Below are 27,206 nucleotides of genomic sequence, written 5' to 3'. Positions count from 1 at the left end.
CAGAACAGACAGTGGGTATTTTTAATGGTTTTCTTCCTACAAATTCATCATAAATGAATTCATTTCATCAATAAAACATAAACTTTAAAAAAAACAACAGGATAACCCAGTGCTGTCTAACAGTCTGAGTCAATATAAACTTACCTTTCGATGTCAATTCTGATCCACACATACACTACCCAGCAGTGACACGCACTTCCTTAGGTGAGCTGAAGTTGTTCCTGTGGCTGTGGGCCTCTACATAAACTATCCTCTATCTGTGCATCTAAAAAACTCAGACAAATTCACAGCAGCAATCCACAGTGATCTTTATTTTCACATCTAATATACCGATCAAGAGTTGCAAGAGAAAATCTTATTAAGAGAAATAAGCTTTTGACTTTCAACTTTACAGTAAGGCCAAATCTTTTCCCATCCTCCAGGTCAATTTTATAATGAAGAAGTGGTGAATGTAATAGGCTGTGTATCATTTACCAAGGTGGTAAATGAAGTCATTACTACTGTACAAAAAAGGCCCTAAGGCCATCCTATTATAGAGAGATAAATGGCACCGACTGATAGGACAGAACCAAAAAAAGACCAAGGAGACACCTTTGTTCTGTGAGATCAGAAGTGAGCAAGAGAGGACCTGGCTGAAATAAAACGACAGACACATGAAATTTCTCATTTGTAATTTTAATCGAAGCGTTGCTATTCATTTTTAAAGTCCTTCCTCATAAGCACCAAATTTTAATATATCAATTTGGGTGGGAAAGAAACGCAATGAAGAACTCCCCTTCAGAAGAAAACAATGATGTTCACTCCTCCAAACAACCAAATTCAAATTCAAAGTCTACCAAAATGAAAATAAAAAATAAAAAAAAAAAGGCCCACACAGAAAAACAGAAACAAAAACAAAAATCACATTCTAGGGGTTCAGTGCATTTAGCAGCCTTCACTGTGCTGTCTAATCATCCTAGTTCATCAAAATATACATTTTCCACTTGATTTTTAAATTAAAAAAATAATTAAAAACAGGAAAAGTGAAGGAATTCACACTCAATTGCCTGACTTGTTTCGATTTCATGTACAGCATAGAAAGGTCAGGAAGGCTATTTGCAGCACACGTGACTCGGGGACACTGATTTTCAAGGTTTAGCTTTCTTCCAAACAGTGTAAAATACCCACCTGGATAAGGAGTCAAGGAATAGAGGAGGTAATTGAAGGCATCACTTAAAATTTGTTTACTGGCCTACAGATTGGAAGATGAATGAGCACTTCACAGCTTACAGCACTGTGGTAATGAGAGCGAAGGCCTCTGAGACAAGGTCACTTCACAGCCCGGATGCCCACCATCTGTGACGTTGGGGTGAGGTGGGGGGAGCTTAGCAGAGAAAAGGTTAAAGGGACACAAATATTCTCTCAGAGAACACTTGTGCTTCCAAAGACTCTAAAATGTTTTAGGGAATTCATATGAGAAGGAAGGGTGGGAAGGAGAGAGAAAGATCAGAGGGAGTGGTGGGGGGGGTGGAGGTAGGAGGAGAGGGACCGAGGAAGAGAAGGGAAAAATGGTGGAAGGATGAGGGACCAGAGAGGAGCCAGAGGGTGGAAACCTCTTCTCCAGATGCCATCAACTGCTTTCAAAAGTCTCTGAGCATGTAGACAAAGATCTGACTGCCATGGAATGCTCTGGAGAGCAACCCTGATGAAGGTGCCAGGCAGGGAGAGGAAGCTTTGGTCTGCAGAACACTGTCCAGTTTTTAGGAGGAAGAAATGCACTATGAAAGTCCAATGACAATGCTCTCCTTGGCCTTTTCTCCGGGATCTTCTCTTATTTCTCTGGACCAACTTTACTAAGTGGAACTAAATGGAGAACACCAACACTGACTTTGTGATGCCTGGCATTATTTTTAGCTCTATCTCTACTGCAAAGCAGCATCAAGCCAAGTGTAGAAATTAATATTAAAGTAGGATAATATAAACGTAAAAGGACAATGAGCTTCTTCAGCCAGCCTGCTCAAGCGAGGGTGGCTTTCTGAAGCTCTCAAGTGCACATCAATCCCCTGGCAGGTTGGTTGAGACAGGTCACACGGCCCCAGCCTCCAATGTTTCTGATTGGACAGCAGGCTGGGGTGGGGCTTAAGAATGTGCCTGTTTAACTAGCTCCCAGGTGATGTCACAGGTCTGGTGGTACTGTGAGGACCAGTGGTGCCATATCATCCAAACCACCTGGGAGGCTGTGTCAGGCCACACCCCAGCATCTGAGGCTGGGACCCAGGAATCTGTATTGTTTTCAAACTCCCAGGGAATTACAACATACCGCCAAGTCTGGAAACCAGGGCCTTCTGTATACTACAGAACTAATTCTATTCCTTGAAACTGGTAAATGGGCATGGTTTTTACATGGGGGTTCTGACTGGGCAACACGATGATGCGGTCAAAGGATATAATTCCAAGTACGAAGGGACACAGACGATCTCCTTTGAGAATTCCACAGGACAATACAGGCGCCCCAGCTGTTCTTCATAGAGTGACAGGGCTTCTGTCAAATTGACACAGTTCCCCTAAATCAAAGAGAGAAAAGCAAACAATAGGAATCGTAAGTCCTACGGAGGGTTCCACTCAATGGAAGGTCTCTAATAAATGAGAACAATTCTAGCTTTAGATAAAAGTTCATCTCTGAAAATGAGATAAGGTTTCTGTACTTTCACAAATTGCATTGCATTCTATTTATAGGTCCATTAGCTCATTATCCTTCTACTTCATTTACCAAGCCATTTCAAATTATTCGAGGATGAAGCAACAGAAAGCAGTGAGACCAATTTCTCATTAGTGACAGTCATTGTATCAACACCATGCAATTACGGAAGATTCATACACATAACCCATTCAAAATAAGTTTTCCCTAAAGTCACTACAGTTTTGAGGATGAAGTATCAGAAACATAATGTTCTTCATTTCCAGAATGACTTATACTACAACCCTCTTAAGAGTCTAAGATGTTGACACAGAACTATTTCACACCCTTGTGCTTTGTCCAACAAAAGTCAATTCCAGATATAGACACTAAAGGTATTCCCTAGTTTATCAAACATTTTGTCTTGACTTCATTATTCTAATTTTTCTCCGTTTTTTGCCATTTCTTTTTTGTTTCCCCAGGTGGGGGGAGTGGTCAATGAAATATAGTATAAATCTGCTGGAAAAAAATTTTTTTTAATGTTTGCTTTTTCATAATTATTGAAGTATAGTTGGTTTACAACATTGTGTTAGTTTCAGCCGTACACCAAAGAGATTCAGCTACATATATATACACCTAGATATACACATCTTTTCAGATGATTTCCCATTGTAGGTTATTAAAAGATATTGAATATAGTTCCTTCTGCTATATAGTAGTTCCTTGTTGTTTATCTATTTTATGTACAGTAGGTTGTATCTATTAATCCCAACCTTCTAATTTATCCCTCCTGGTCCCCTTTCACTTTTGGTAACTATGTTTGTTTTCTATGTCTGAGAATCTGTTTCTTACAGATTCATTTCTACTGTTTTTTAAGATTCCACATATAAGTGATATTTGACTGTAGACAAATCAAGGATAAACACGGTGACCTTGCTCCTTCAACTTTCTTCCAGCCTGCAACTTAGATGTGACATGTGGAGCTACAGCAGCCTCTCTATGACTATTTTAAAAAATGGTGAAGAGAATCAGAAATGCTGGTGGCCAGGCCCCAGGAGAGCTGGTGAATGGATGCAGAATCTGCCTAATTCTAGAGCTGCAATTCTCAATTTTTAATGTGAATATGAATCATAGGGGGCCTTGTTAAATTGCATTTTCATTAAGTAGGTCTGGGGTAGGGTTTATCATTTGAACACAATTTTCCCCCAATTTTCCCATAATGGATTTAGAAAACAAGATGAACATTTAATATCAACTATTTCCTTTTAACCTCTGAAGTTCTAAACATTTGGAAGACAACTAGAATGTACATGCTGATAACATTCCTTCATAAGAACTTCATTATCAATTTGCCTCAAAACAGCCAAGATGAAAATTATTCACAGATAAAGCATCCTGTGATACAAGCATTCCTAAGGATGGCATTTCAAAATCAAAATCCAGCCAGCTACGGGGAAGTGGGCAGACAGGACTATTCTGAGACCTGGCCTGGGCAGTTTTAACTGAGCACATTCGATCAGCATGTCGTCATACTTCAGTGCCAACCTGTTTAGTAACCCATCATCTAGGGTCCTACAGTGGGAATTGGCCCAAGCGCCTTTGACCAGCATATAATTTGGTTTCAACATTAAGTTCACCATGAGAGTATATAAACACCACATGTGTAATTTAAGATTCACAAATAGAAAACACTGCCCAGTTGTTTTTAGAACACCTCACTACTAGGGAAGCTATAGAATGGAAATGCCACCAAGGTTCACAGTTCAAGCTTTTCCTTGACATCTTAAAAATGACACCATACTCTCTCTTTATAGACAGAATACAGGAAGACCTCCTTACAAAGAATGTAGTAGGTAAATAGAACAGTTTCAATTTATTCTTCCCCCAAATGGTCAAAAAGCAGTTAAAAAAAGAAAAATCCCCACAAATAGATGCCTACCCAAAAAAAGTACCATGATACATTTCACCTTTCCGTGTATTTAAATGTAACAACACTGTTCTTTTCTTAAGACATATAGGGGACACATAACAACAATCCAATAGCAAAGCATTCAGCACCTAGTAGGGAGGAGAGGAAGAGAATAATATGGCAAGGCAGGGGCACACCTGGGAGGCAAACCACAATAGAGCATCTTCCATTCTACAAGGTTCTTGTTGCCCCATGTTAGCTCTGGGTAACACCTGCTGTTTTACCTTATAGATTTTAATATTGTTTGCATCTTTCAAAGAGTTTATGTCATACCTGTAATATAAAAAAGTCTGGAAGACTATTTCCTTAATGACACCATTTTTATCTCTTCTAAAACAAGCAAAAACAATGTGATGATTTAGGAAATCACACATATGTGAAATACCTCAAAAACAGAGGGGAAAAAAACTCTAAATGAGTTACTTCCAGAAGGTGGGAGGGGTTGGTGGAGAAATGGAGATGTGTCAAGCGTACTGGTAACATCCAGGTCTGGGGGAGGTGGGGGGCAGGTGGGGAGGGGGGATCATATCTTTGTATCATAACTAACATGAATGTCACACACACATTTGTACTTTCAAATAACCTACAGCTTTTTTAATGGGGAGTGGAGGGACGGAAGTCAAGTCCCAGGATCTGCCTCTTAGTTCCACAAAAGCAACTCTCTGCCCCCTGGCCCACCAGATGTGGCTCCATGGATCAGCACATTCCAGGAGACTTCCCCAGCTTTGTGGCCCACAGACAAGGCTGTCTTCAAGCAGCCACAGTGAAATTAGTGACATCATAAAATCTCCATGGTGATGCAAGCAATTTTAGGCAGGGACATTTAGCTTTTGTCAGTCATCAAGTTATCAAGCCAAACACCATTTTTGTCCCATCTTTAACCTTTCCTCTGTTTCTAAGCTACAGGCCAAGGGAAGGGGGTGTGAGTGTATTAAGGGCATTTCCTGAGCATACCACGTGCTACATAAGGAAAGTGTTCCACTGTAGCAATACCATCAGTGCGTCCTTAGTCAGGGCATGCTGTGGCTCTTGACCCGACTACTGCTCTTCACAGGCCTATGCCCCTGTGATCCACATGGCATGTTGAACCACCCGACATACTATGGGATTCCCAGGTATCATAAAATGCGATCACCTTGAGTTTCCAACTATACTGAATGCAAGGGTGGGAAGCACATCCTAGCACATCTTTTGGATAACTCTTAGAAACCAGCACAGCCTTGAGTATTTAAGGTGGTTTTTAGTAAAAGTTGGTTGGCAAAGGCCAGGTGATCAAAGCCTGGATCTTTAGTGTTGACAAATGTGCGGTGACGATCTGTCAAGCAAGTGCTTCTATTAATTGTCCACACCGAGAAAGCAGTCTACCAGGCAAATATTTGCAACAACAGACACCAGTCACACTTTCTTCCTAACAGCACCTACTGTCTACTGCAAACTGACTGGTTTGCATTAGATCCAAATTGTCCTCAGTCTCTTTTGATTAAAGATGCCAGAGTCTCACTTTCCTCCCCAACTTAAGCCCCACAGGATTTCTATTTGCAGAAACATAAAAAGAACCCAGTTCTATCAATATATGCTCTGCTTGAGAAATATTCACTTATGAAAACCCAACTCATTGAATTTGGGTTGCTTTTATGGGAATTAGGCCACTTGGTTTGAGCAGGTTTCATTGTAGAGTTCCTGTAAAGCAGGGGTGAACAAATGTCTGCAAAGGGCCAGAAAGAAAATATTTTAGGCTTGGCAGATCATATAGTCTTCACCACAACTGCTCCAAGCTGTTGCTGTAAGTGAAAAAGCAGCCGCAGACACTGTGTAATGAATGGGCGTGGCTGTGTGTCAAGAAAACTGCAAAAAACAAGCAAGGCGTGAGAAATGGCCCATGGTTTATGGACCCCAGCCTTTTAAAAAGTCAATATTAGAATGTGTTTTTAAAAATCATTCCTAAACATCAGGGATTAAAAAAAAAAAAAGTCCATTTGTAGACAGTTGTCTGTTCCCCTTGAAGCTTGCCAACACTTTCAGCAAGTATGAGATGATCAAGGATTAATTGCCACCTGTAGGGGTGTTCTGTGCAGGGGGAAGAGGAAGGAAACAGGATCGGCTAGAAACAAATTCAAGGACTTGCCAGTTTGTTTTCAGCATTATGAATCTCAGGCCTCATAAACTCCCCAGGACTTACTTTAAAAAAGCCTCCTCAAAAGAATAAAATCAGGAATTTTCCCCTAGTTCTTGACATTTAAATATACTTGGGCTTCCCTGGTGGCTCAGATGGTAAAGAATCTTCCTGCAATGCAGGAGACCCAGGTTCAATCCCTGGGTGGGGAAAATAAAAAATAAAAGTCCATTAAATATACTAACGCTTTTCTTAAAAAAAAAGTTGGGGGGGGCAGTGGGGTGGGTAGAGTTCCCCTGAAAATGCTTAAGAACTAATTACAGGAACCAGAGTACAATACTGCTTATCTTCTGCTTATGAATCAAACGCTTTTTCAACCAAGTAAAAAGACTGATCATCAATTAGCTGCTTTTGCTGTCATTTCCAAAATGTTAAGGACTTAAGTAGGATATATATATACGTATTTTTATGTATCAGGAAATACTGACTTCAAACCTTTTAAAATTAAGAATCCCCTAGAAAATGAGGAAAATACAATTTGCTTCCATCTGGTGGCAGCAGTTCACACTGCAGCCAGAGCAGTTTATGAAATTGTATTGATGACTTTTCCTAGAGGATGAGGCGTGAAGGCAAAAAACCAAGAAAAGAAAATCACGGTCTCTGTCTCCCTCTGATGGCAGCAGCTGATACTGCAGCCAGTGCAGTTTATGATCGTTTTTTTCCACTAAAGACTCTCCAGAGAATATTGGGGGGGGCGGGGGCGGATATATTTTTATCACGGTCTGTGTCTCCCTCTGGCGGCAAAAGCTCATACTGCAGTCACTGCAGTTTTTGATGACTTTTCTACTAAACACTCTTAGGAGGGTGAAGAGGGGGAAGAGGGTGGAAATCACAGTCTGTGTCTTCATCTGGTGGCAGAAGCTCATTCTACAGCCAAAGTCCAAGTTTCATAAATCGGAAGATTATGGTAACAGGACAGAACAGAACAAGGTGCATGCCTGCTTAGTTGCTCAGCCATGTCCAACTCTTTTCTGTGACCCAATGGACTGTTACCCGCCAGGCTCCTCTGTCCATGGGACTTCCCAGGCAAGAAGACTGGAGCGGGTTGCCATTTCCTCCTCCAGGGCATATTCCCGACCCAGGGATGGAACCCATGTCTCCTGCATTGCAGGTGGATTCTTTACCACTGAGCCATGGGGGAAACTCTCAACAGGACAGGACAGAACTCATTAATTCCCTAAAAGGGACAGGTTGGCGATTTACAAACTTACTGCTTGAGAACACAGACAGACATCAAAAAATTTTTCAGCACAACACAGTTTCATTTATCCACTTTGACATTACATCTTCCACTACCTACTTCCACACTGAGAATGCTGAGGACAGAATTAAAATACTGCATAAATGCTCAATGGCTTTATGCCACATTGCAAATACAACTAAGAAAAGCAATACTAACGCCATCACCACCAGTATGATTACTGAAAACATGGGAGATTTTTTCCTATACTTGTCCAGTCTCTCCCACTCACCACTGTTTTCAGTAGCTGTACAGTCCCCTCATTGGAAGAGCATACTGTCGTACTATACCCAGTCCCTTTCAACCTTTATTGAGTCTTCATTTTACAAGTAACTAAAGAGTTAGTGCTATCATTAGTCTTTATGTCAATGTCTAAGGATTTTGGTGTGTGAAGCACAAAATGTAAAATTTTTAGTGAGAAGTTTCTGGGGAAAAAAAAACAGTTTAAAGTCTATACCTGTGTAAAATATTTCCCATCCTGTTTCAATACTTTCATTGAGAGGTCAAGAATCAGTCTGAGAAACTCCCATGTGGAATCTGGATGTTAAAAAAAATTAAGTTTTATAAATATCGGTTTGCACGCATGAGAAACAACATCTAAAGTTAAACATTCACATTAATATTCAATGATTCAAAAACAAACAAAAAGAAAAAAAAAGAGCCATGAGACTCAATATTCAAGGGCTTGTGAACAAGAACATACTGTCATATATTGTGTGTCTTGGACACACCTGCACATACCTATATACGAGCAAAATCAAAAGCTAATGAGGATGTACATAACACTGCTCTCACCATACCCATCAAGGTTTGACACAAAAGCAGTGGCTGAAATCTGAAAGAGAACACCTTTAAGCAAGGGGAAAAGCAGTAACATCTCAGGAGAGAAACTGCAAGAGTGAGGGTGGGGACCTGAGTCTGGAAACTCAGCAGGAAGAGAAGGTAACAGAAAAGACATGAACACTGAGATCCTAAGCCAGCGGTGATTTTGAGTGCAGGGCCTGAGAAGGGGCCGTGTCTCTGGTGTTGCTCAGAAAGGTCACCAGATTGTCCCGGTACAGGGTAAAAAAAAATCCCAGTATGCAAATTATGAAACAAGCTGATATCTCAATGGTATGATTATGAGTCATTTTATTTCTATACTTGTTTCAAATGACTGCTTTAATTTTGCTCATTTAGTGGCAAAAAAGGATCTGACCAAGGCCAAATCTAGCCATCTTTCCACCACTGGCCTCAGTTTACTACCTTCAGTAAACGAAGGAACTTCACTAGACAGTGTCTTCAGATCCTTTCATTCTCACATGGTGTTAAGAAAAACATTTCCATATTTCTGTGAACATTATCTTGGCTGGGGCAGCCTGGATGGGAGAGGGGTTTGGGGGATAATGGATATGTGTGTATGTATGACTGGGTCCCTTCACTGTTCACCTGAAACTATAACAATATTTTAATCGGCTATATTCCAATACAAAATAAAAAGTTTAAAATAAAAGGAAAAACAGAATCTACCTTCTTCCGGAGATGTGGAGATTGGAACAGCTGTCAAATCATTAATCACATAATCAAACTCTCTCCCTTCTTTGGCGTACCTCTTCAGTACTGGAATACAGTCTTCTATTAGAACCTTCCAGAGAGAACAAGCATCAATGCAGGTGAGCCAACATATGTGAAAGTGGTTAAACACTTGTAGAAGGAAGGGGGAAATGCACACAGGGGCTGCAGCACCTGCCAGAGGAACAAAAGCCACTTCCACCCATACCTGCCAGGAGCTAAAAGTTCACGGCTTACCAGATGCTTTACATGCCTTTCAATTAAGTGGAACAACTTCTCTTAGGAATTACTATCATCACCATTTTACAAATAGAGAAACAAACAAGAGAGGTCACCAAGTCTGCTCTTGCATGTGTGCTCAGTTGTGTCTGACTCTTTGTGACCCTGTGGACTGCAGCCTGCCAGGCTCCACTGTTCATGGGGATTCTCCAGCAATAATACTAGAACAGGTTGCCATGACCTCCTCCAAGGGATCTTCCTGACCCAGGGAATGAATTCACATCTCCTGTGTCTCCTGCATCACAGGCAGATTCTTTACCACTGATCCACCAGGAAAGTCCTCTCCTTGCTTGGCCCTTGCAAGAAACCTTGCTTTGCTCCAAATTCTGAAGTTTGTTTGGCCTCACTGTGCACCAGGCACACGGATTGGGTTTCACCACATCTGTTGAGCCACCCAAGGGCCGGTGCCCACGGCAGGTCGGTCCTGGCCAAGAGCAGCCCTTTTCCTTGAGTCTCCAACAGTCCCCAGAGTTCTTTCCACTCAAGAGAACTAGGAGGGACAGGTGATGCCTGTCCTTTTGGAATGAGGTTTTTCGGAAACAAATGTTGTGACCTACAGCCCACCCACCTTAGGTATGGGTTTGGGGTCCCTCCCCCACATACTGGGAATTCTACCTGCTCCTTCTGAGTTCACCCCCTTTTGGAAAGCGAGCCACTCTGGGCCCATTGTGAGTCACCCTAATTCTCTCTTGGGACCCAGACCGATCTGTTCGGGGGCCTCCATGTGGGAATGGGAGTGCAATTTTGAACTATACTTCACCTGATCTCGTCTCTGCACCAGGGTATTCTTCCCAACTTCACTGGCTTCACTTACAGCAAGGGGTTTTCCTTTAAGAGTATGTCTTGGTCATTTGGCTTCATCTCTAATGGGGAACTGACTGGGTATCTTCTCTCTGGGGCAAGGGAACTGTGACCTTGAGAGACCATTCTGCATTGCACTGGTGTGCCCTTTCCTTGGTATTTGACAGCAGCAGCCGTGAGTAAGTACAAGTGATGACAGTTCTGTTCCACCTTGTAGCCCACTAGGGTACACTTTGCAAAATGGGGAGATCAGCTTTGCTCCCATGAATGAAAGAAAAAATTTCACTGTAACATTGCTTGGCCTCGGTACCCCTTGGACACCAATGGCCCTCTAAATTACAACATCCTTCAACTAGAACTGTTTTATAAAAGGGAAGGGAAATGGGATAGAGTTCCTTATGCACAGGCTTTTATACTATTGTATCTAAGGGAGCCTTTTGGAATTGGTTTGGCTTTTATTTGGCATGTGTGCCCAAGTGTCTGGGTACATGAGTCCTAATACTGTTCTCTCTTCTGGTTTTGACCCTCATTAAGGAGGTCTTGACCCACTCCAGTGTTCTTGCCTGGAGAATCCCAGGGACAGGGGAGCCTGGTGGGCTGCTGTCTATGGGGTCGCACAGGGTCAGACATGACTGAAGCGACTTAGCAGCAGCAAGGAGGTCTTGGGAACTTGAATGCTGATTCTTTTGTAAGAGAAGCATGTGAATATGAGTGAGTGACAGGTATGTAGAAACTGAAGGAAATCTCACCCTGAAAACAGCCAAGATGGGGCTCTTTTGACATTCTGAAACTGGTTTTTGTGTGTGCAATTAGTATTAAGCTAGCTTTCTAGGAGAAACATGCAGATTTTTGTGCCTTCAAGATGAAAATGATCTACCTGGATTCGCGGAAACTTTAATCATCTGTGATCCCAGGGTGGGGTGGGGGGTGCTTTTTAAACTCAAAACAGGTAAAGTTTTAGATCTGTGTCTGTACAGACATATGCATGTTTATGCATACATTGTAAATATGATATGCCTCCATCTCCAAATTGCATTGCTAAGCTTGGTTTGTGGATGAACTCTGTTTAACTTAAAAGAACTTAAGTGCTTATGTAAATTCTCAGAAATATAAAAAAACTAGTCAGAATGAATTTCAGGTTCATATGATCTAGGAAATATTCATTCTTAAACTGATATTTGGTATTAAATCTAGCCTTTAAGTGTGCTGGTTTAATATAGACATGTTTCTCGAGTCATCAGTATTAAGTATATTACTTTTATAGTATCTAAGAAAGTCAATAAAGTTCATATTGCTATAAAATCTGTCAACAAGAAAAACTATGATGAAACATTTGAGTAAATTAAATAAATGTAAGAGCTTCCCTGGTGGCTCAGACAGTGAAGAATCCACCTGCAATGCAGGAGACCCAGGTTCAATCCCTGGGTCAGGAAGACTCCTTGAAGGAGGGCATGGCAACCAACTTTAGTATTCTTGCCTGGAGAATTCCATGGACAGAGGAGCCTGGTGGGCTACAGTCCATGGGCTCACAAAGAGTCAGACATGACTAAGCAAGTAACACTTTCACTTTCAAGAGGATTTCTAGGTAAAACATTTTTTTCAAATGTTTAAAAAAAAAGAAATATTTCAACACACAAATAAAGCTTTCACTGTGTGCAATAAAAGCAGGTATGAAGAATGGAAATCCATTTTGTTAAATGGAAAAAAAGGTAATTCTGTCCTAGAGTTGGTTGTTTCTGAATGGTAAAGAAACTGAGGGACAAAACAATATAGATATAGAAAGTTTTAGGAAGTTTGTGAAAAAGGAACACTTAGAAAAGTTCATGTATTTGCCTGGTCAGTATTGGCTATGATTAGACTGAATTTAAGTAAATAAATTTTATTATAAAGAATAGGATGATAATGCAAGACTAGAATTTGGATTTTTGGTTTTCTCTCTTTGCTTTCCCAGCAGAAAATAAAGTTTTCTTAAAGTGCTAAGCTGCTTTTGCCTTTTTGAGAGATCTTATTTTAACTTCATGTATTTACCTTTGAGATCTTTTATTGTCACTTTGGTTGGGTGAATGGTTGTTGTTTCACAGTAACATCTTCTTTGACTTTTTAGTATTTCTGACAAATGCCCCAAATATCAAATTCGATCTGAAGTTCTTCTGACCTCCAGCTAAGTTTGGGGTGCTTCAGAGAAACCCCTGAGGCATCTCAGAGATTCAATTAATCAGGACAATTCAGTATGTTAAATTACGTGGGAAACATTGCCAAATGAATGATAAGCCTCCTCAGGTTATATTGTGTGGGCAAATGTTTTTATGTTCTTAAAATTATATGGAATACAACACTGTGAATCAACTATACTCCAATAATAATTTAAAGAAAATTATATGGGGACTTCCCTAGCAGTCCAGTGGTTAAGTCTCCATGTATGGGGCATGCATTTGATCCCTGGTCAGGGAACTAAGATCTCCGCATGCCACAGGGTGCGGCCAAATAATTAATAAAAAAATAACACAGAATTTCTATAATTCTGGTGTGTCCTAACAAAATGTTACCCCTAATTCTAGTTATTACAACCAAGTCTTCCATCAGTTACATCGAGATCAGTTGTTTCACCTTTCAAGTCTTGATACTCAGTTACCGTCTTACTGCTTTTGCAGAAGTGCTTCATCTTCAAGAAGATTCATAAGAAAGGCTTTTGACATGCCCTAGTTTCCAATAAATTTCCAATCATACCCATGAACTGGGTAAGCAAGTAAAGAATCCTAGAAGGAAAACCTGGTGGCTTCATAAAAAATGTTAACAAAAAAAAGAGTACTAAGGACTTCCCTTAGTGGTACTATGGATAAGAATCCGCCTGACAATTTAGGGGACATGGGTTTGATCCCCAGTTTGGGCAGATTCCACATGCTTCAGGTCAGCTAAGCCCCTGGCCTGAACTACTGACCCCACACGCTGCAACTGCAGAAGCCTGCATGCCCGAGAGCCACTGCTCCACAACAAGAGAAGCACCGCAGTGAGAAGCCCGTGCACAACTCGAGAGTAACCCCTGCTCGCTGCAGCTAAGAAGTTAGTGCACAGCAACCAAGAGCCAGCACAACCAAAACTAAGTAAGCTTTTTTAATGTTATTTTATTATATATATATAACGCGTTGTGTTGATAATAGATTAAAGATTCACATCTTTACATTTAAATCTTTTAGGGACAAGATTTAGGGGACAAAAATGCCTTAAAACTGCTAGATTCACTGCTTGCAAATCTTATACATATATACAAAAAATCTTTCATTTTTCTTTCTATAGTACCTTATTTTTCAGATTCAAATTATTCCATCATAAAAAGAATGGGGTATGCACTGGAACATTTTCTAAAAATGGTTAACAGTAATTGTGTTTTCAAATGACAAACAATTGCAAGGACCTGGTTTGTTTTCTTTTTCTAATGCTTTTTCTAGAATGATTTTCAGTTTTTTTGAGATATAATTGACTTACAACATTATAGTCATTTAAGGTATAACCAAGAACCTGTTTTGTCTTTTTTTTTTTTTGGTTGTATTTGGGCTGGGAAAGGTTGGGGGCGGGAGGAGAAGGGGACGACAGAGAATGAGATGGCTGGATGGCATCACCGACTCTGTGGACATGAGTTTGAGTGAACTCCGGGAGTTGGTGATGGACAGGGAGGCCTGGCGTGCTGTGGTTCATGGGGTCGCAAGGAGTCGGACACGACGGAGCGACTGAACTGAACTGAACTGAACTACTGTCCCACAGACCAGGAACCCTCTCCCCTTTAGAGCTTAGTAGAGTTTGTCAGACTCCCCTTGGTAGCTATTCTGTTCCCAAAATGGGGAGGGGGATGCACTGGGGCACTAAACTTCCTCAAGAGCCAATCTATTTAAAATATTTTTCCTTCTCTAAAAGGCCCCCTGTCTATGTCACCATCTGCCTTTGGTGCTGTCCTCAGAGCTTGGACTTGCAAGTCGAGATTTTTCTGGGGCTATTAGTAACTCTTCCCACTGACAACCACATCCTGCCTCCAATCACAACACTCTATGGCTCTACAGTACTGCAGGTTCAGATGTGCTGTTCTGTCAGTCAACCTAAGGAGTCAGGGGGACATGAATTTGAAACATTCCTCTAAAGTTACCCTATAATCTTGAATAAATTGCCCTTTGAACTCTTTAACTTACTGTCTTCATCTGCAAAACAGAAAGCAGCAGCCACACAAGGCTTTGAGGATTAAATTTTAATACACTTAAGCAGAGGGTCTGGCTCACAATGCAAATATTTGTAAACAAATATAAACTTTGCAGATATTTTAGTCATTGTGAAAAGTCTGTCATGCTCTGAAGAACCTAAATCCTCCCTCTTCCTTTTCATGTTGTAGAGCATTATATTTTAACTTTTGTGTGTACTACAGCATGCTCACCACCAAAAGTATCATTTCCATCCATTACCAGACAGTTGGTCCCCTTTACACATTTCAGCCTGCCTCACCCCTTGCCCCTCTGGGAAGTACTATTCTGTTCCCCGGATCTATGTATTTTTATTTGGTTTGGTTTGTTCCTTTACTTAAAAAAAATTTATATTTCACATGAGTGAAATCATACAGTAATTTCTTTCTCTGTCAGACTTTATGCTAACTGAAAATACCATCAAGGTCCATCCAAGTTGTCACAAATATCAAGATTTCATTCTTTTCTTTTTTTTAATGGTTGAGTAGGATTCCACTGTGTAATATACACCACATCTTCTTTATCTGTTCATCTGTTAATGGACAGTTAGGTTTCTTCCATATCTTGGCTATTTTAAATAATGCTGCAATAAATATGGAGGTGCACATATCTTTTCGAATTACTGTTTCCCTTTACTTCAAATAAACACCCAGGATTAGAACTGCTGCATCATCCCTCCCTTTTTAAACTTTCATAGTGTAAGTGAAATATTATCTTTCCCTTTTGCCCATAAAACTATCACAACTGCATTTTAACACAGATATAATTTCTTTCTCAGCTTAAAAAAATTAATACGAGTGTACCATGAAATCAAATTTGGACACATACCTTAGAGAACATGGGTAGGAGTAAGTAGTTTATGTAACAAATTAAAGCACTCATCTAAACTGTTTATAAAACTAGAGATACATATTTAAGAGTCTAGTCAAATAAAAATATGCATTTGCTTAGCTATCTTGCTCTACCAAATAATGTGGGTATGGGCACTAATATTTGGATACTCAAAATACAATACAAAATGTATCCTACAAACTGTAATGACTCATCAACTTATAAGCACAGTAGAATTTAGGAACTTGGCTTCCCTGGTGGTTCAGCTGGTAAAGAATCCACCTGCAATGAGAGAGACTTGGGTTCGATTCCTGGGTTGGAAAGATCCCCTGGAGAAAGAAAAGGCTACCGCCTCCAGTATTCTGGCCTGGAGAATTCCATGGACTATATAGTCCATGGGGTCACAAAGAGTCAGACACAACTGAGTGATTTTCACTTTCACTTTACTTAGCAAGAAGCAAATATTCCTATGCCAAACATTTTAATCATCTACACTCTCTAATTAAATTCGTAAGTCCCTTCTCAAAGATTCAGAAACAGACTCAGGCTAAAATAGACAAAAGGCAGTGGTTGCCAGGTCATAAAAAGGTACATGAGGATTCCCTTGGTGGTGCAGTGGGTAAGAATCTGCCTGTCAATGCAGAGGATATGTGCTCGATCCCTGGTCTGGGAAGATTCTACGTGCCATGGAGCAAATAAGCCTGTGCACAAACCACAAATACTGAGCCCATGCGCCTAGAACCTGGGCTCCACAACGAGAGGAGCCACCACAATGAGAAACCCGCGCTCCACAACTAGAAAGTAGCCCCCACTCACTGCCATGAGAGAAAGCCACTCAAAGCAACAGAGACCCAGCGGGACCAAAAATAAAGAAAGAATTTTTAAAAGGTACACGACATCTTTTATACAAGAATGTATTCATGTTATTAAATTCAAAGCATCTGGAATTGCCAATTTCTTTTCTTTATTAGATGTACACACTTTCCCTGGATACAAATATTTATAGAACTCACATAAGAGAATAAAGGGCAGCAGAACAGGCTATCTCAAAACAGCAAATGTAGAGACAGGCTTTCTCTGAACTCCCCTTTATCTACCTAAAGACAGAGCTCCCAAAAGGAACGAAAGTATCATAGATCCCTCCTGGAGGGATTCAACCAGGGAAGATGGGCTCTTATCACAGAGGAAGAGGCTGACACCACACCCAAACTTTGTCACAAAGTATCGCACCTCTTTTTCTGTTCTTCTAAGGGCCCTGTCTATTTTTCCTAAGTTCAGTTCAGTTCAGTCGCTTAGTCGTGTCCGACTCTTTGCAACCCCATGAATCACAGCACACCAGGCCTCCCTGTCCATCACCAACTCCCGGAGTTCACTCAAACTCACGTCCATAGAGTCGGTGATGCCATCCAGCCATCTCATTCTCTGTCATCTACTCTCAACTAAGAAACCTACGCCCCCCATTCCCTGTTAGGATCATATTTAAGCCTAAATTCTAAAGCTACCTCTGAGTTGCTCATTTTCCTGTGTATCTTCCATGTATGCTGCCGCTAAGTCACTTCAGTCATGTCCAACTCTGTGCGACCCCATAGACGGCAGCCCACCAGGCTCCCCTGTCCCTGGGATTCTCCAGGCAAGAACACTGGAGTGGGTTGCCATTTCCTTCTCCAACGTGTGAAAGTGAAGTCGCTCAGTCATGTCTGACTTGTAGCGACCCCATGGACTGCAGCCCACCAGGCTCCTCCATCCACAGGATTTTCTAGGCAAGAGTACTGGAGTGGCTTGCCATTGCCTTCTCCGTCTTCCATGTATACATGAGTGTAAAACATTAATGAACTTGTTTTTCTTCTTGTTAGCTTTCCATTACAAGGCGTCTCAGGCAAGCATTAGAAGGATAGAAGGAAACTTTTTCCTCCCCTACAAGATCATACAGCATCTTGATTATCTTCTTCTTTTAAAAAAAAAATATTATTTATTAATTTATTTGGCTGCAATGGGTCTTAGTTGGGGCATGTGGGATCTAGTTCCCTGACCAGGGATCACACCCAGGCCCCCTGCATTGGGAGTTTGGAATCTTTAGCCACTGGACCACCAGGGAAGTCCTGATTATTTGTCTTCTTAACCAACTACACTTAAAGCTGTTTGAAGAAGGCACAGTTGTGATCAACAACATCACATTATCACCTGACTTAATAAAAAACATTTATCTGGTAAAAATAATTACCTGATAGCAGTCTCCTTTAAGATTGTCTAAGACATCACCACAAGTTTTTCGCATGTACTTCTTACATCCGTCAATCACCATTTGGTCAATGTTCAAAATAGGTTAAGGAGAAATTTCCCCTGGATTTGAACATGTCAAAGGATTCTGAAATACTTCTTTAAAAGGTAAAGATGAACATAACATTTTTCACACTAATTTGGGTATCATAAAGTTTAAAAAAATGATGAATCAGACAATGACTGCATTTGGGCACCAAGGACACTCAAAAGGCACTGAATTTCCTTCTAATGGAGAAGCCATTTCAGCAACTGCTGGGCAGTCGACACAGTGCAAAGGCTGCCTGCTGTTTAATTCTCAATTCTGCTTCTTTGTTGGTGGCCTGTTAGTAGTCATGTAAAAAGGCTACTGGTACTAAGTTGAAATCTCTGTTCAAAGTAATCTTATAACATTAACTGTAGTATTAAGATAAAAAAGGAGGAAGAGAACAAAGTCCACCAAACTTAATCTCTTATACAGAAAAGGATATCTCTACCATAGTCACCATCTTTGGTTTCAGTTTGACTATTTCACATAATATGCCCCCATCTCCACCTCCCAGAATCAGTACATCTTTGCCACTGTAATCTTCTTTGCCACTGCCCATGATGGCCCGGGTATACGCCAAATCACTTTCCGCCAAATCTAGGGAGGAGAAACATCCAAAATGGTGACTTAACCAAAGCCTCAGAGCACCTGACTTATCATTCCAGAAACTGCTAGAATCTAGAAAATTCAGACATTTTCCTTTTCAGTCTTTAAAACTCAGTAAATAGAGGGTTTTGGTGGGTTTTTTTTTCCTTTTGGATTGTGGACTTTTCTTCATCCCTACTCATCTAACACCCAACATGTTACCTACATAGATTATACACATATATAGTTTAGAAGAAAATTCAGTATTTAGCCTGTTCTGATAATTAAAAAGCAATTACCTATTTCCAGATGAAATATAACAGCAGAGTTGCTTCAAAAGAATATGAGAGGGAGAAAAGTGACTGGAGTTTAAGGGAAACAAGACTGGTTAGGAGTTGATCATTGTTGACACTCAGTGGTGAGTATATGTGGGTTCATCTTACTGTTCTGTCTACTTTGGTTTGAAATTTTCCACAACAAAAAGACTTCCTAATAAACAAGCAATTAATATAAAATAACCAACAAAAAATAAATAAAATAACCAACAAGGATCTACTGTATAGCACAGGGAACTAGACTCAGTATCTTAACAATAACCTATAAGAGAATGTTAATAAATATGTATTTTATATCTATGTATAACATAAAAAAGAATATTAAGACAAAGTTTTCATGGCTCTACTATAAAATATGAAAACTCAGACAAGCCACAGGTAAATCTAATGTAAATATTCATCTCAAAAACCAAACACACACAAAAATAACCAGCAGTGCCCAACGACACACCTGGACAAACCCACAATGGTGGTATGTCAGGAAAACACAATCTAAAATTGTCACTTTGTTAAGTGATTGGGGTAGAGATGGAATACTTACTGACATCCCCACTGAGGATGAGAATGTTCCCAAATTGCTTTGAGTGTAAAATTTTAATGTTCTGGTAAGGCGAGTCTTCATCATACACCACTTTATCTATGTCATACTCAACCAGGCGGCCATCCGCAGTGGGCCAGTATCTGTCGATGGCCGCTCCTCGAACTATGGGTGGCAATCTGGAAACAAAGGGAAAGAAGGAAAAGAGGAATGAGCCTTACAACAAAGTCTGCTTAGGTGATGCTGCCTTAAAAGAAGACCTAGGAACATGAATGTTCCACATGGAGCCACATAGTCTCAGGCAGACTCCTAAACTGTACACAACCAACCTAAAACTTGAACTTTGAGGGCTATGTAAGAATGGTCACTACCAAATTTCACCACTGTTGTACATTAAGAATTAACTTGGGGCTTCCCTGGTTAGAATCCGCCTGCCAGTGGAGAAGACACATGTTCGATCCCTGGTCCAGGAAGATGCCGCAAGCCATGGAGCAACTAAGCCCGTTCATGACAACGACTGAGCCTGTGCTCTGTGTGTGTGCTCAGTTGCCAACTCACACCCAACTCTTTGTGACTTCATGGGCTGCAGCCCACCAGGCTCCCCTGTCCATGGGATTTTCCAGGCAAGAATACTGGGGCCTGAGTTTCAGAGACCAGAACCATAACTACTGAGTCCACATACTTTCAGCAACTACTTAAGTCCATGCTCCACAAGAAGAGAGTGAGGAAGCCCTCACAGCACAACTAGAGAGTAGCCCCCACTTGCCACAACTAGAGAAGAGCCCAGGCAGCAACGAAGACCAGGCATGCCAAAAATAAACAACAAAAAAAATAATTTAAAAAGCACCTCTGCAAAAACATTTACTTGGCTGTGTCAGGTGTTAGTTGCGGCATGCGTAATCTTTAGTTGCAGCATACAAACTCTTAATTGCAGCATGTGGGAATCCAGTTCCCTGACCAGGGGTCAAACCTGGGCCCCCTGCATAGGGAACTTGGAGTCTCAGCTATTGGACCACCAGGAAAAGTTCCAAGAATTTACTTTTTAAAAAAACCTTTCTGTAATACTATAAATTTTCCCTAAAAAATAAAAGTTGAAGGAGAAAATGGCCACTAGAGACATCAGGCTTCACACCCAAATACTCTAGCAGGAAGGACTCCCAAGAATGTCTGCACCACCATACTGCCACTAGCACATTCATCCAAGCGCACACACATGTAATACCATCACCGAGCTCGGAATCCATGCGTAAGTGTTGCCAACTGCCCCAACTGTCTCCTTCATAACTGTTCTACTTTTGAATAAGAATCACCTACTGTATTTTGCTTTTTTACCCTCATTTCATCTAAAATAGATAGTTGTCACTGTCATCCCTTCCCCATGCGTTTCATGACTTTCGCATCTCAGCAAAATCCAGACCAGGTGTTTTGCAGAAAATCCCTCAGATGGGTTTGCCTGAAGATCTCTTCAGTAGGGTCACATTGGCATATTATGCAACCATCACATCAGGGACACTGAGATGGATGCCTGTCCTAATTGGTAATGCTAAGTATGACCATGTGGTTAAAGCCAATGCCCCCAAGATCCCTCCATTTGCAAAGGTACCTTCTGTCCCTTTGTAATTATGAAACAGGGTGTGTGGGGGGCTGGGAGAAAGTCCATGAAATCCGGGTCAAGAAAACCAGGCCAAGTTCCTGATCTCTTGACACACCTTCACCAGTGGCATCTAGAAGATTCTTGCCTGAACCAATTATTATGAGAATGTCTGCCAACTGATGATTTTCTCTTTCAGTCCTTTTTGTAAATCCTGAGTGTCTTACAGAGTGAGTATACTAGAAACTGCCAGCAGAGGTCACTACATGACACAGAAAACCAGACTTAGAAAGGGGGCTTGGCAAATGAAGAGGAACACAAATAAGATGAGAGCTCACCGCACACACAACACAACCACGTGCAAGTTCTATGTCCTCAAATACAGTGGGCTTCACAGTAAGCAAACCCCAGGTACCTAAAATGCTGGGCTACCTCCGACTTGCTCTCAAAAGTCTTTGCTCTCCCTGATCACTTGTTTCCAAGAATACAGTCTGAACCTGTTACAGGTTAACAAGGCTTTCAATGAAGAAATATTGTGTGTGTGCTAAGTCTCATCAGTCATGTCCTACTCTGTGCGACCCCATGGACTGTAGCCCACCAGGCTCCTTTGTCCACGGAATTCTCCAGGAAAGAATCCTGGAGTGGGTTGCCATTCCCTTCTCCAGGGGATCTTCCTGACCCAGGGATCGAACCCATCATCTCTCACGTCTCCTGCACTGGCAGGTGCGTTCTTTACCACTAGCGCCATCTGGGAAGCCCCATGAGGAAATACTAATATCTGTCAAAGGCACTGAATTTACAAAGCAAGTTTCCATAAACTATCATTTAATCCCAACTCCTCCTGATTTAACCACTTCTTCATCTTCTAGAACAAATGCAGCTGTTGGAATTAGGCAGCTAAGTGGTGTTTCTTGTAAAATGTCGTTGCCCCGGCAGGACAACCCCCAAGAGCAGGCAAACAGGACTTGGGAGAAGCCTCTTGCACCCCTGGCTGATGAGTGGTGGGAGCATGAGCCCCTGTTGACACTGGATGAAAGCAACAAACATCAACACAAGGGCTTTTGGGGGAGGAAACCCACCCCTCTGGGTTGACAGCCAGCCAGCTATTGGCAGTTACTGAACTCCTCCACAAAACCAATGTAAACAATGTCCATTCTCAAATGTGTCAACGGTGCCTTAGGTGCAGGTAGAGCTCTTTATTTCAACACAGTCGTTTTCAAAGAGATCCAAAGAAGCAGGGATCTTTAAGGATGGCTTCACCTTGATGAATTACTCATTCTAAGATACTCAGCAGGACCCTGGGGGCTCCTAGGCACAAAAGTCTGTTTGTCTCTCCATTTCTTGACTACAGGAAATAGGCTTCCTTCAGCCTCCAGGATCTTCCCTGAGTTCCAGGGAGCAGGTTCAAACACATGCTAATCAGAGAAGGGAGGGGATATGGACACAAAGGAAGAACAGTCAGAAGAAACAATAGGGCAGCCTTGGGGTAGAGTCCTGGTTCCCACCAAGGGATACACACAATGATATCTTTGAGAAGTTTGCAAAGACTGAAATTCTCACCAGGTAGAAATTAAAGGTATGCTGCCCACAGGGGAGTAATCATTTCAGATGTTACTGAGTCATTCGTCAATGATTCAGTCTCTAACAATGTCATTCCTCAAACAGCAGAGTGGCACCATTCTTGTCCTTTTGAAGCCAAAAACAAACGGCCTACAACAAAGTATTCCCAATAACTTCCTGCCCCCTCCACCCTGATTTTATAAAAAGATGTAAAAACAGTGACAAGGAAAAACAAGGCCTGTGCTGTGTTTTGAACTGAAATCGGAAGTGTAACTGCACTCTCACTTCAAAAACTCCCACGCCACAACCACACAGGAACCAGATTTCATGAGTGCTGAGGCCCATAAATGCATTTCATCTATTCATTCACTCCTAGAAGTAACCCCAATAAAAACCACACCAATAAAAAGAAAAATCTGGCATGTTGATGTTGGCCAATTCATTATCACCCAACTAAAGACACAGTGGGAACCCATTCAATTCAGATGGATCAATTTACGAAAGATGAGGAAAACTTTGCAAACAGGAAAAGAGGGAAATCTCAGAAAAGAGTGTGGGTATGGACAAGTCACTTGAGGATGAGGAAGGGCCTGAAGATATGTAAACTGAACTTGGGGGTAACTGAGTCTGGCTGCTCTGACAGATTTCAAGCAGGCAGCCAAGTTCCATACTGCCTCCTGCTCTCTTCACAGGCAGCTCCCTGCCTTGTATTCAAGTTGGAGGTTAAACAAGTTTCTAACTATTTTACACCTGCCCTGGGGCTTTCCTCCAGGCTGATCAAATTTAGCAGGATGAACCATTAAGTACTTAAACATCCTTAAACAGCCAGTAAGGATTCCCTCTTGTGGAAAATGCCCTGAACTGGAGAAGTCTGTATTCTGGTCACTTCCAACAGTGATGGTCTGACCTTAATCAAGTCTCTCTGTGTTACTGCATTTGCCTTTATGAGCAAGCTGTTATTGTTGTTCAGTTGCTAAGTCCTGTCCAACTCTTTGTGACCCCATGGACTGCAGCATGCCAGGCTTCCCTGTCCATCAACATCTCCTGGAGCTTGCTCAAACTCATGTCCATCAAGTCGGTGATGACATCCAACCATCTCATCTTCTGTTGTCCCCTTCTCCTGCCTTCAATCTTTCCCAGCATCAGGGTCTTTTCCAATGAGTCAGCTCTTCACATCAGGTGGCCAAAGTATTGGAGCTTCACCATCAGTCCTTCCAATGAATATTCAGGACTGATTACCAGGACTGACTGGTTTGGACTTCTTGCTGTCCAGGGACAGACCCATTTTGGGCGGTCCGATAAGAAACCACCCAGGCAGAGCAAGGCCAAACCGCTTAGAATAACTTACTGTGCAGCCATGATTAATTCACATTCTTAATTCCCAGGACCTGCCAGACTCTACCCCTCCCAAAGAATGCCAAAACTTTACTTCTATCAAAGCTCTTCTAACATCTGACACCACTAGCACATACGTCTGTGCTGTCCAACAGAATACTTCTCTGTGTTGTCCAATATGGCAGTTACTAGCCGTTAGCTAGTGACAAGAGGTAAGTAAGGAAATAAACTTTTTATTAACTTAGTTTTAAACAGATACAGGTGGCATAGTAGCTACACTCCTCAACAAAAGCTTAATGTCTTTGTCATCAACTGAAAAGAACCTACTGGGGGTGCTCAAGGTGGGTTAGCTCTGATGTTCTTGCAATGTCAATATCATCCTACCTGAAAGCACTGAGGCAAATTTTCTATCATCCCATCCTATCAAAATCTCTTAAAACTGCTTAATTCTACTGTGGGGCCCAGAACTCTGAGGAAAGATATATGATTTTTTTCTCTTCACTGGAGATGGTCGAGGAGGAGTTTTCGAGCTCCTCTTTGAGGTGCCAGCCCCATCTGACTCTCTGCGTTAGAGTTTCACCCCTCGAGATCACTGTACACTCCTTTCTGCCCCTGTTCCATTTTATCTAGCATCTCTCTCTCTCGCTCATACACACACACACACAGTTAGTCTTCTGCCATCAGGGCCATCTACATTAGCCTATCAAGTGGCCAGAAGCAAAAGCTGACTGATCTCTTCCACATCTTACATAGACACTGCTCAGGGATAACACCACCATTGCGATTATTTGATTGATTGTTTTTATTGTTGTTTAGTCACTCAGTCATGTCCAACTCTCTGCGACCTCATGTACTGTAGCCTGCTGGGCTCCTCTGTCCACAGGATTCTCCAGGCAAGAATACTGGAGTGGGCTGTCATGCCCTTCTCCAGGGGATCTTCCCCACCCAGGGATCGAACCCACATATCCTGCATTGGCAGGCAGATTCTTTATCATCTGAGGCACCAAGGAAGCCCATTTTATCAAATAACCAAATATAAAAGAACATTCAGGAGTGGACTTACCGCTTTACCCGCTCAGTACTGTCTTGACTCAATTCTTTCATTCTTTCTTCTACTTTGTTCAAAAGCTGCAATTACAAGAAAATAAATCAATGGGCTTATCAAATAAGCTGAGTAGAAGAGCTAAATTACGGACCAGGAGGTCAAGGTCATGTTGACAAAGCTGTTACTCTGGCAGGTGTCCAGATGTACTTGTCCTCCCCCAACCCTCCAGCAGCCTGCAGACCTGGCCCAACTCCACACTCCCCTGCCATCTACCCCTCCCAGTGCCAATCTCACTTCAGCCTATGGTATCAACAGTACCAAAAGGTATCCTACAGGAAAGGGGAAGGCTCAAGGATACTGCAGCTATAAAATCCTGGTTAAAGGTTTACATTCCCTCCAGTGCAAAGTCAAGTCATTACTAAGTGGTCAAGGGAAAATGAGAACCAGGTTCCTAAAAATCACTTGAGGAACAATTATTTTTCTTCTAAAATCACTTATCTGAAGGCAGCCAAGTTTAAAATTAACTGGGAAGTCAGCAATTAGGTGAAAATGATTTTATCATTGGACTGAGCCGTTTTTGTGATCCTTAAATACTTGAGTAAATAAAAGTGGAAAACTGACACTATCGACTTCTTTGCCTTGCGCATCGCCGTCGTAGCTCTGAAGATCCAGCAACACCAATCCATGCGGGTAAATTCTCAAATTGGCAAAGCTACAGAGGAGAGCATAATTGTAAGGTTAGGAACTGTATCGTGGCACTCAAAAGAAAAAAGGCACCAACCCAGTTAAAAGGCAAAACCACTGCTCTTTTTTCCCCTAAATAACATAATTAACTCTGTGGCTTTCTTATTAGAGCCTCTTCATGAGGGCAAGGAGGCCAAAAAAGGCAAGATTTTAGACAGAATCAAGTGCTAAGGTTTTCAAACAGGTTATTTGGCCCAGAAAGTGATTCAGCAGGAAGTCCTGTGACTCTGATTTTTAAGAAGGTTCCTCAGCAGTGACTGATCCCGCCTTAAAAGGATGGGAGGGTGGGGCAGAGCAAACTCGGTTCTCCCAATTTCCCTGGAGTTCAAAACAGCCAAAACAGAGCCATGTTTTTCTGACTGCAGTGAGGTGGTGGCTACATTCATTGAGTTAGCAGCCTGCAAGTCAGATCCAGCCCTAGGCATGTTTTGTAAAGCATGCAGATTAAATACAGTTCTTAGATTTTTAAAGAGTTGCTTAAGAAAATAAAGGAGTATGTGACAGGGACCTTATATAGCTCCTTACGGGAAAAGCTTTAATCTCTAATTCAGTGTGTCTGACCAGCTTTTTTATGAAATAAAAATAGTGTATCACACATGCATAAGAATTATCTGAAGAAACTTTTCCTTCAATTAGACATGCATATTTGTATATATACAGACATATATGTGCACATCTGATATAAAATCACTTCTTTTTTAAAATAGTTATTTGGCTACACCAGTCTTAGTTGGGGCATGAGGGATCTAGTTCCCTGACTGGTGATTAAATCGGGCTCCCAGCATTGAGAGCAAGGAGTCTTAGCCATAGAACCATCAGGGAAGTTCTAAAATCACTTATCTTACTATAAGGTGTGGTTAAAGAAACATTTGAATAATAATGCTAAATAAGATGAAGCATTCTGTTCAGAGAATCCAAACAGTGTGCTTAGATTAAAAAAGATAAACACAATTAGTTAATTTTTACCTTCAGCCCTTGCTGCTGCTAAGTCACTTCAGTCGTGTCCGACTCTGTGTGAGCCCATAGATGGAAGCCCACCAGGCTCCCCCGTCCCTGGGATTCTCCAGGCAAGAACACTGGAGTGGGTTGCCATTTCCTTCTCCAATGTGTGAAAGTGAAAAGTGAAAGTGAAGTCGCTCAGTCGTGTCCGACCCTTAGCGACCCCACAGACTGCAACCTACCAGGCTCCTCCGTCCATGGGATTTTGTAGGCAATAGTACTGGAGTGGCTTGCCATTGCCTTCTCCGCTTCAGCCCTTAAATGGCCTCAAAATCAAGTTCAGGCCAGGGACACCACTCATGTACACCTGAACTAGCTGATCACCACCCCCCCCCCCAATCTGCCACACAAAGGAGAGGAGCCAGGGGTCAAAGAACGATAGAGAAATGCCACCTCTTAACCAGCTAGGTGGTTCTAGCAAAGAATCCTCCACCAGAGAACCGCAG

General features: G+C 41.7%; 1 protein-coding gene across 1 annotated transcript in view; it reads right to left on the bottom strand.

The window, feature by feature from the left end:
- Positions 1–291: 291 nt before the first annotated feature.
- The window catches only part of SMS (spermine synthase), a 49,718-nt gene continuing 22,803 nt past the window's right edge, over positions 292–27,206 (bottom strand). Inside the window, exons 3-11 of the mRNA XM_055438438.2 lie at positions 25,639–25,729; positions 25,036–25,100; positions 19,490–19,665; positions 18,471–18,625; positions 17,945–18,034; positions 9,548–9,662; positions 8,496–8,575; positions 2,428–2,543; positions 292–1,167 (exon numbers count right to left, since the gene is read on the bottom strand). Of these exons, the coding sequence (XP_055294413.1) occupies positions 1,128–1,167; positions 2,428–2,543; positions 8,496–8,575; positions 9,548–9,662; positions 17,945–18,034; positions 18,471–18,625; positions 19,490–19,665; positions 25,036–25,100; positions 25,639–25,729 (928 nt within the window). The 3' untranslated portion in view covers positions 292–1,127. The remainder of the gene's footprint in view (positions 1,168–2,427; positions 2,544–8,495; positions 8,576–9,547; positions 9,663–17,944; positions 18,035–18,470; positions 18,626–19,489; positions 19,666–25,035; positions 25,101–25,638; positions 25,730–27,206) is intronic.

Source organism: Moschus berezovskii, chromosome X (assembly GCF_049115385.1).
Source record: "Moschus berezovskii isolate FMDL1 chromosome X, NW_MosBer_1.0, whole genome shotgun sequence".
NCBI classification, from domain to species: Eukaryota; Metazoa; Chordata; class Mammalia; order Artiodactyla; family Moschidae; genus Moschus; species Moschus berezovskii.
Note: the sequence above shows the minus strand (reverse complement) of the source record. Positions and strands in the feature narration are given on the sequence as shown.